At 42.3% G+C, this 10,340-nt stretch overlaps 1 protein-coding gene across 1 annotated transcript; it reads left to right on the top strand.

The window, feature by feature from the left end:
• Nucleotides 1-7,877: 7,877 nt before the first annotated feature.
• LOC125522357 (putative lipid-transfer protein DIR1) lies at nucleotides 7,878-8,531 on the top strand. The gene has a single exon (XM_048687421.1). The coding sequence runs from the start codon at nucleotides 7,940-7,942 to the stop codon at nucleotides 8,249-8,251; it is 312 nt and encodes a 103-aa protein (XP_048543378.1). The 5' UTR covers nucleotides 7,878-7,939; the 3' UTR covers nucleotides 8,252-8,531.
• The last annotated feature ends 1,809 nt before the right edge of the window (nucleotides 8,532-10,340 follow it).

Here is a 10,340-nt window from a genome sequence, read left to right as displayed (position 1 = left end):
CAGCTGTATCCATCCTTCAACACATAACCAAGAAACCTTCGGAAACCATCTACCTCAACCTTTGAAAATCATCCGTTATACAAGTAATGGCGATACTCCCGAACTCCCGCCCCAGTACTGGGTGGCGTCGAGATTATCTCACCAACGAACTGCATAAAAGAGATTTTCGATGTCGGCGTACTAAACTCAGGTATTCCAGAACTGCAACGATAAAATTATGATGACAACACCTCAGAGCTCAACTCCTCGGGACACTTCCACTAAACCCCTGACAGGAGGCACCAAGACAATGTTCTCATCATAAAACCATCGAAACGATTCCAAGATACTCGCGTGATCCTAAATTTTTTTTTAGTGAAATTTAAGAAGAGAAGAGTCAAAACTCTACGTCAGGATGCCTTACCAGAGCGATGAGGAGACTGGGAAGTAAAAATAATTCCTAAACTCTCCGATATATAATTCCTAAAAGACTCAAAACATTTTTCTAGACACAACTCGGCCGCTAAAAACGATCAAGCAATGGGGCTCCTAAGGTCGGGGAAAACTCTGATACCAACTTATAACACCCTTGATGCGACTATAGCTCCCACGTGTCGAGGCACGACTTAGAGACATAATCGCATTGAAGGCATATGTCGCAAGTTAGGCAATCTTCACAACATCCCATGTAATATGATAATAAAAGGGGAGATAACATAGTTGGCTTACACTCGCCACGTCAATCAAGTACATAAATAACATTACATCATCCAAACACTCATGGCCCGACTACGGCGCCAAAATAAAAGAGAACCCAACAAGCGACACGGTCCCATTCACCCCCAACTGGGCACCACTACTGATCATCGGGAAAGGAAACATAGTAATGTTGAGAGTCTCCGTCGAACTCCCACTTGAGCTCATACGCGTCTCCTGGAGCGGAATCATCAGGCCCTGCATCTGGTGTAATAGTAATCTGTGAGCCACAGGGACTCAGCAATCTCGCACCCTCGCGATCAAGACTATTTAAGCTTATAGGTATGGCAAGGTAAATATAAGTGGAGCTGAAGCAAGCGACTAGCAAGTATGGTGGCTAACTTATTCGCAAAGGAGAGCGAGAAGAGGAGGCAAAGCGCGAGCGAGAAACTAGAGAGCAACCTGCGCAAACATTACTCCAACACCGTGTCCACTTCCCGGACTCCGCCGAGAAGAGGCCATCACGGTAACACACTCAGTTGATTCATTTTAATTAATTAAGGTTCAAGTTATCTACAACCGGACATTAACAAATTCCCTTCTGCCCATAACCGTGGGCACGGCTTTCGAAAGTTCAAATCCCTGTAGGGGAGTCCCAACTTAGCCCATGACAAGCTCTCACAGTCAACGAAGGAATAGACCTCCTCCCAAGACGTTCCGATCAGACTCGGTATCTTGATTACTCAAGACATTTCGACAGGTTAAAACAAGACCAGCAACACCGCCCGAATGTGCCGACAAATCCCGATAGGAGCTGCACATATCTCTTTCTCAGGGCACGCTCAGATTGTCTAAACTTCCGGTAGGCCAGCCCAGAGTTGCCCCTGGTAGCCACCGGCGGCTGACGGTTTGGACCAACACTCAGAGGAGCACTGGCCCGGGGGGGGGGGTTAAAATAATGATGACCCTTGAGTCTGCAGAACCCAAGGGAAAGAAAAGGCTAGGTGGCAAATGGTAAAACCAAGGTTGGGCATTGCTGGAAAAGCTTTAATCAAGGCGAAATATCAAGGGGTTCCCATTATAACCCAACCGCGTAAGGAACGCAAAATCCGGGAACATAACACCGATATGACGGAAACTAGGGCGGCAAGAGTGGAACAAAACACTAGGCGAGAGGCTGAGCCTTCCACCCTTTACCAAGTATATAGATGCATTAAGATAACATGGCAATATAATGATATCCCAACAAGTAAAAAAATGTTCCAACAAAGAACGGCCTCCAATCTTCACCTGCAACCAGCAACGCTATAAGAGGGGCTGAGCAAAGCGGTAACATAGCCAATCAACGGTTTGCTAGGACATGGTGGGTTATAGGTTTGACATGGCAATTTGGGAGGCTTGCAAGCAAGTGGTAGGCATCGTAGCAATGGCATAGCAAAAGAGCGAGCAAACTAGCATAGCAAAGATAGTAGTGATTTCGAGGGTATGATCATCTTGCCTGCACAGTTGTCAGAGTTGACTGGATCCTCAAACGCAAACTCAACGGGCTCCTCGTTAGCGAACTCGTCTCCCGGCTCTACCCAAACAAGACAAACAAGCAACAAGGATACAATCAACCACGTGCAAGAACCCAAACAAGACGATGCGATGATGATATGCTATGCGGGATGCGATGCGGGATGCAAAATGCAAGATATGACAGGAAATGCATGAACCTGGCCTCAACTTGGAAATCCAAGTGTGCCACTGGAAAGATGAGACGAAATCGCTTGAAAACGATATAAAGAACGCTGGAATCGGAGTTACGGTTTGGAAATGGCAAGCGATTCAAAAATGACACCGGTCTGCGATTTACAGCAAGTAGCCATCTAAGTGCAATGAGATGAACATGCTACAGCAACCAAACATGACAACAAAATACATGGCAGGGATGCACACAAAATGCTTAACAAAAGTCTAGCACTGAGCTACGGCCCAATCATCCATTAACAGGTTCAAACAAGCATGGCAAAAATGCATATGGCAAACAGATCTCAGACTTAGTGAAATTAACACTTGTCTGGAATTTCAGATCAGGTAGCACTCTTCGGAGCAACAAAACTAGCCAAAAAGGACCAGAAAATACAATTGCAAGCATGTGAACATAGCAAAAACATAATCAGTTTTCATACTTAGTGAAAACTGGCACATGCTGAAATATAACTCAAGTAGGCATGTTTACGAACTCGACGCACTCACTACGGTGCAAGTCATGGCAAGACAAGCATACACCCATCAAGAAGGCACAAAATGCAAGCTAGAAATGGCAAGAACAATAACATAGCATGCACGGATCAACTACAACAACACCGGCAAAATTGCAAACAAGTTGACAATCTGCCCAGATTCACAAAGTAGCAAAAGTAGAGCTTGATTGACTCAAGCTAGGATGCTCCATAATTGCAAACAAAGACATGGATGGATAGAGAACTACAATATTAACAAAACATCCTTACTGATCATCCTCAAAAGAGGCACGGATCACTAGGAAACAACATAAACATATGGCATCATGAAATAAACAGATCAAGGACTTAGTGGAATTACTAAGTCCCTGAAAACAGAATTAGCAAGTGCACCAGTTTGCAAACTTGCACTAGTCACCACACTCATCACAAAAATACATGGGTTGCACCTCTGGAAAGATGACAAAAACCCTTAACAAAACACATGTAGAACTCACAGGCATATCATGCACACAATAACCATGGCAAAAATGACAAAAGTGCTAAACGGAGTAGCAGATCTGACAATTAACTCAAGTAGCCCTCTTCTAACAGCATTTCGGGCATCAAGATGAACTCAAATGAAAATGATGCAATGGAACGAAATGATGTACTCTCTGAGATGAACATTTCGATATGCTATATGCATGAATCGGAGTTACGGATGCGAAGTTACGGGGCTACGAACATGTGCATATGGACTGAGAATTTTGGGACTTAGGCAAAAAAATCAACCTCTAGGGTTTACTGTTCATCGCGAACCGGATCTAGATCGGGAACGCAATCCGAGGTCCATCGGAGCTCTCGCCGGAGCTCCTGTTCGCCGGCGCCGGAGGGAGAGGCCGAGGTGAGGGGCGAGGCCGGAGGAGGCGGCGGGGCCGGCGGGGTGACGCGGGGCGGGCGGAGGCGGCGGGGCCGGCGACGCGGTCCGGCGACGGCGGCTCGCGGCGAGGCGAGGTAGCAGGCGGCCTCGGGCGGCGGCGGCTGCCGGCGGACAGAGCGGGGAGGCGGCGGAGCGGCGGCGGCGGCGCGGATGGGTCGGGCGGGCCCGCTGCGGGCTCGCCGGGCCGCGGCGGCGGAGGGAGGCGGCGGGACACGTGGCGCCTTCCGGTTGGCGTGGGCGGTGGGGGGGACAAAGTCCGGCGGCGGGATTTTTGTCCGGCGTGGCGCGGGGACGATTTCTAGGTTTTCGCCCGGGATTTGGAATGTGGGGGTCTATATATAAGGGTAGAGGGAGCTAGGAGAGTCCAAATGAGGTGCGGTTTTCGGCCACGCGATCGTGATCGAACGCTCTAGATGATGGAGCAGAGTTAGGTGGGTTTTGGGCCAAATTGGAGGGGTGTTGGGCTGCAACACACACGAGGCCTTTTCGGTCCCTCGGTTAACCGTTGGAGTATCAAACGAAGTCCAAATGATACGAAACTTGACAGGCGGTCTACCGGTAGTAAACCAAGGCCGCTTGGCAAGTCTCGGTCCAATCCGGAAATGTTTAATTCCCACACACGAAAGAAAGGTAGAAATGGCCACCGGAGGAGAAAGAAGCGCCGGAATGCAAAACGGACAACGGGGAAAAGCTCGAATGCATGAGACGAACACATATGCAGATGCAATGCACATGATGACATGATATGAGAAGCATGACGACGACAACAACACACGGAGACAAAACCCGAACCCGAAGAAATAAATATAACTTAACGCCGGAAACGGCAAGAGTTGGAGTACAAATTGGGAAAGTTACATCCGGAGTGTTACACCTAAGCCTTCTCAGAATTAGTTCATGCTTGGCCATGTTAGCGGTGTGCATCATTTCGTCCATACCCCCTCTTTTCACTTTATCCTGTTTATTATACATGATGGTCTTGTGCAGGCTGAAACTAGGATGACCGGATCTACATGGGGGGGGGGGGTCAGAAACCTTTTAATTGATGAATAGGATAAGCTTTTCGGGGCCTCCAATACAACGCTCTCTGCCTCGAATTCCCTATATTCACTGATAAGCTTTTCGGGGCCTCCAATACAACGCTCTCTGCCTCGAATTCCCTATATTCACAGCAGCGCGAGTGACTGGGATTACCCATTAAGCTACGTGCCTCGTTCAATGTTTTTCTGGTGAACCTACTATAGCGACCGAAAACACTATAGAAGACGAACATGACGTTGGCTAGGAGCACTGTAGCACATGTTTATTCCAACAGTTTTTTAGAAATTACGAGTATTTTTTAATACATATTTTTTTGAAGTTTTTGAACATTATTTTATTTTTTAAAACAATTGGTAACTTGATCATTTCTTTTGAAATCTGAACTTTTTAAAAAATGATCTTTTTTTCAAAAAGTAAAAATATTTCCTTTTCTCGAAAATCCAAAAGCCATTTTGAAAACTTAAATATTTGGGAAACACGAACATTTTTTCAAAATTTTAACATCTTTTAAATTCCAGGATATTTTTCTAAAGTCATTTTTTAATTTGTGAACAATTTGAAAATAAATCATTTTAAAAAATGCAAACATATTTTGAAATTTTATACACCCTCCGATCCATATTACCTGTCACAACTTTAGTAAAATTGTAGCACAAAGTTGTAATAAATCTGCAGCAAGTAACATGGATTGGAGGGAGTACATTTTATAATTTTGAATTATTTTTGAAAAAACACGAATAATTTTTGAAACATTATTTCTTAAAAAAATGAGTTTTTTGGAAAAAGAAAATCTAAAAAATAAACAGAAAAGAAAAGGAAGAAAGACAAAACACCCGGAAATCAAGTAAAGAAAATGCGCAGCAAAAATGGTTCGGAACTTTCTAGAAGGTTCTCAACACCGGTCAGTGGGAACTCCTAACTGCCGCTCTTTGCAGCAGATCATCGACCGCACACACAGGCGGATATCCCTACTGGGCCGGCCCAAGCTAGCGACCAAGTGAGCCTGTAGACCTAAAAAAAACTCGCGTTAGCAAGGGATCCAACCCAGGTTCCATCTTTGCGGAAGACGTGCTATTACCAGTTATGCTAGTTTGTCTCAAAAAAAAAACCAGTTATGCTAGTGTGCGTTTCTGAATATTGTACTGCGCGAATAGTGAAATCGTTAAGAAACAAAACCAGTGAGATCCGAAAAAAACAGGTCACGAAGTTCCATAAAAACCAATGTAGTAACTCATGTTATGTTTCTAAAACGGTAGCCAGGTGTATATCAACTATAATAGGCGAAAACTTAAAAAAAAAATCAAACATGATTTTTAAAAAATGAAAAACTTTTTGAAATGCAAACATTATTTTGGGAAAATAAAAAATAGAAACAAAATAGGAACAAAAATGAATACAAGAGCATTTTTCTAAATTATGAACTATTTTTTGTAAACATAAAACATATTTTGAAAAATAAGAACAAAATTGAAGAAGTGAACATTTTTCAAAATTAAAACTACTTTACAAGGCTCAATGATTTTTTAATTTGCGGATTAATTTTGAAAACATAAACATTTTCCGAATTTGTCAACAAATTTTGAAACATGTTGCATTTTTGGAATATGAGAAGAAATTTGGGAGACAGGAATTTTTTCAAATCCTGAAACATTTTTTAATTTCAGAACAAGAACTAAACGTGAAAACATTTTTTGAATTTGTGAACAAATTTTAAAACATGAATATATTTTAATATGTGAACAAATTTTGAAAAGAAAATATTTATTAAATCTGCAGCGAGAATTTAAAACAGGAACTTTATTTGAATTTCCTAAACATTTTCCGTTTTTTAACATAATTAAAATATGATTTGTTTTTGAAATTTTGAACAAATTTTGGAAATGGGATTTTTTTGAAAATAAATATTGTTTGGTTTGTAAAAAAAATTTAAAATGGTGAATTTTCAAACTTCTTTGTAAACATAAATTTTTTAATTTGTGATAAAAAATTAAAAATAACGACCATATTTAGAATTTTTAGGAAAAAATTGAAATGGAGAAGAATTGTGAAAATCCCCAACAAATTTGAAACGGGATTTTTTTGAATACGTGGACAATTTTTTTAAAAAAAGAACACTTTTTGAATTTGTGAACAAGTTTTCAAAACATGAACATTTTTTGAAATCCCAGTCATTATTTGACAATTTCTGATAACTTTGAATGGAAATATTCTGAACAAGTTTCGAAAAACTCTCCAAACATGTTTTGAAAATAGGAATATTTTTTGGAATTCCTGAACATTTCTTGGAAGTGCAAAACATTTTTCGAATTTGTGACTTTTTTAAAGCACGATCATTTAAAAAAAATATTGAGCATGTTTTAAAAGCACAAACATTTTTTTGAAGTTTCCAATTTTTTTTGAAAACATGAAATCTTGAAAAAAAGAAAATTAAACTTGAAAAAGAAACGTAAAAAGAAAAAAAACAGAAAAACGAAACATAAAAACCTAAAACCTAAAGGAAACAGAAAAACCGGTTCGTGGAACCTTCTAGAAGGTTTCCAAAACCAGAAAAACCGGCTGAGAAATGTAGAAGGTTCCCAAAACCGGATACGCTTCATCAACACGTTAATGGGCCAGCCATGGTAATGGCTCCATCGCCAGGTCAGGAATCTTTCGGACTGTTCCCAAAACCTGGATCGTAGAACGCTAATCTGTGCGTCAAGGCAACTACTTGACGCGCGCACGCATCAAGTAGGAAATCCGTCCCCTAAAAAAGAATCAAATAGGAAATCCGAAGCTTTATGCTGATGTTTCAAAGAAAAGTGTGAACCTGAGAAAAAGGAGCGGCCGAAAAATTTGGCCGAGCCCAATCGAGATCTCAACGTGCAAATAGAGGCGTAGCTTTCTCCTCTTCACTTTCTACAAAAAAATCTATTTACTGGTGAACATGCCAGTCGATGTCACAATCCACAGTCTTACAAAATGAGGCCTATAAATACTCCACCCTAACGAGACGACATACTCAACCTCGCCACTTCATCAGCAAGCAGAACCACAAGCAGAGAAACAGTCCCACAAAATTGATAGCATTACAGTCATGGCCAAGGCACAGTCCATGGCGGCGCTGCTCGCCGTGGTGCTCGTCCTGGGCGCGTCCGCGGACGTCGCGCACGGCGTCTGCAACATCTCCAGCGGCGGGATCCGCGCGTGCCAGCCGGCGGCGGCCATCCGCAACCCGACGGACGCGCCGTCCGCCGACTGCTGCGCGGCGCTGGCGGGGGCCGACCTGCCGTGCCTCTGCCGGTACAAGAACGTCGGCGCCATGTGGGTGAGGTTCTACAAGATCGACGTGAAGCGCGCCATGGCGCTGCCGCGCAAGTGCGGCCTCGCCATGCCCGCCAACTGCTGATGGATGCGTCACGAAATATATGATGGACTGAAATATCTATATACCTAGAATAAATGAAGCACGTGAAAGACCGTTTCGTGCTTGCTTTGGTGTGTACTATGTACTGTCAGGGCCGGTCCTGACTTTTCAGAGGCCCGGGGCGAACTTAAAAAGTGGGCCTAATGTAGTGAAAAATATAAGTTACATCGATATAAAGCACAATCGCGCAAAAAAAAAGATACAAAGCATAACGTTTTTATGCCCTAAAGAACTCCTTTTTTATTATTACTAAAAATATATATACCGGATCTAACTTATCTGCTATCATTTTCTTTCTTCTTTCTCAAAATCATGTTTTTAGCCAACATTTTATAAGAAAGGAGTGGAAATACCTGAATTTGTCAGTGGAAAAATAGAAGAAATCCAGCTACCCAATCCCAAGCATATCGGATCTTCCTAGGGTCCACATATCCTCAAATGAGCAACATGTACATAAATAGAAGATCAGTCTGGGAATCGCTAGAAAACAAAGAAAAACAGTACAAAGATCAAGCGGAAAAGGACTATGCAATCACAAGATCTTTGTAGGCCTTTGACCCAAGAAATTGTCATGTTGCAACTTGCAAAGTGAATGAGCTTATGAAGTGTTGCGCTCTGCCTGTGGCCGTCCGCTAGATGAGAATACTTATATGCAAATCCATAGGGGAGTGAGATGGAGAAACTGAAAGTGTATCAAAAAAATCAACTTTAGCGGCAGTATCCATTAATTTGCTAGGCATGCTGCATGCTTCGGGAGTAGGAGCGGAACGGGGAACGAGGAGACAGGAAGAAGAAACGACGGTGGCTAGTGTTAGGAAATGAATCGATTGAATCGAAACTGGGATGGTGTCTTTCACAATTCACGTAACCTACTGGGATGGTGGCTGGAGTAGTTTTTTTTTCTAGCAGAACGTAACCTAGCTGATTGGGCTACATGCTTTAAGGCCCATTTTGTCGGCTGTGTAGCATATGTGCACAGGGTTGGGGCCCCTATCGGGCTGGGCCCTAGGGCGTTGCCCTTCTTGCCCCTACCCAGGGCCGGCTCTGTGTACTGTGCTTCATGAGCTGCATGGATATGAATCACGGTTGTGCATGGAAAAATTAATCAATGAAGAACTAAGTTGTGGAATGTAAGTTGGATCGCTACTTTATAGTGAAGAAGTTTTTTTTTTGACTCACTTAGTTTACAAAGATAGTACAACTGTAGTACAATACACGTGTAAGAGCATCTCCCCTCCCCCCACCATATTTTCAAGCGAACAATCCGGATGTCATCGCGCTCTGTCGTCGCACCGCTTTTAGATGAAATTAGAGAGCTATCTCTTCAGTTTAATTCATTTGTAATTCAACACATTTGTAGATTGGCCAATGTACCGACGCACTTGTGTGCTAAGTTAGATTGCACGCTAAGTGTCTTTGAGAGTTGGATCAATGAGACTCCGAGCTTCCTGGTCGGTACCCTTTTGGCAGATGCAAAAGGAATACATTAGCTGAATAAACCTCTCAAGTTTCCCACAAAAAAAAAACTAAAAAAACTGGATACTATCCGGGACAGATGTGCACATGGTCCATGCTACTGGGCCAGCCCATTGCAGTTATACCCAAGCGACCCAGTAGCGAGTGATTTCTTCAGTGTGGTACTGTTTCTAGCCTTTTTTTCGTTCGGCTTTACTGAAAATAAAAACTTACTTATTCAAAATTTGTTTTTTTTCAATTTAAGAATACTTAGAAAATCCAAACCATTTAAAAAAAATATTCAAGAATTTTTAAAACATGAACTTTTTTAAATACAAGCATTTCTAAAATAATTGACCTTGTTTTAGAAATGTGATCACTTTTTAGTACAAACTTTTTTTAAAAAAATCTGAACATTTTTTTGTTTTTTGGGGAAAAAGAAAAACAACATAAAGCAAAAAAGACTGAAACTTTCGAGATGGTTACAAAACTGATAAAAGAACTATAGAACTTTCTAGAAGGTTCTAAATACCGGAATCCTTTAGTTTGTACTCTAGCTTGAATGGGTCGGCCTATATGAGCACTCCCCTCGCGCCTTCTTTGCAAAAGGCCGACA

This window comes from Triticum urartu, chromosome 7 (assembly GCF_003073215.2).
Source record: "Triticum urartu cultivar G1812 chromosome 7, Tu2.1, whole genome shotgun sequence".
Lineage (NCBI taxonomy): Eukaryota > Viridiplantae > Streptophyta > Magnoliopsida > Poales > Poaceae > Triticum > Triticum urartu.
This window is presented reverse-complemented; position numbering and strand designations above follow the sequence as displayed.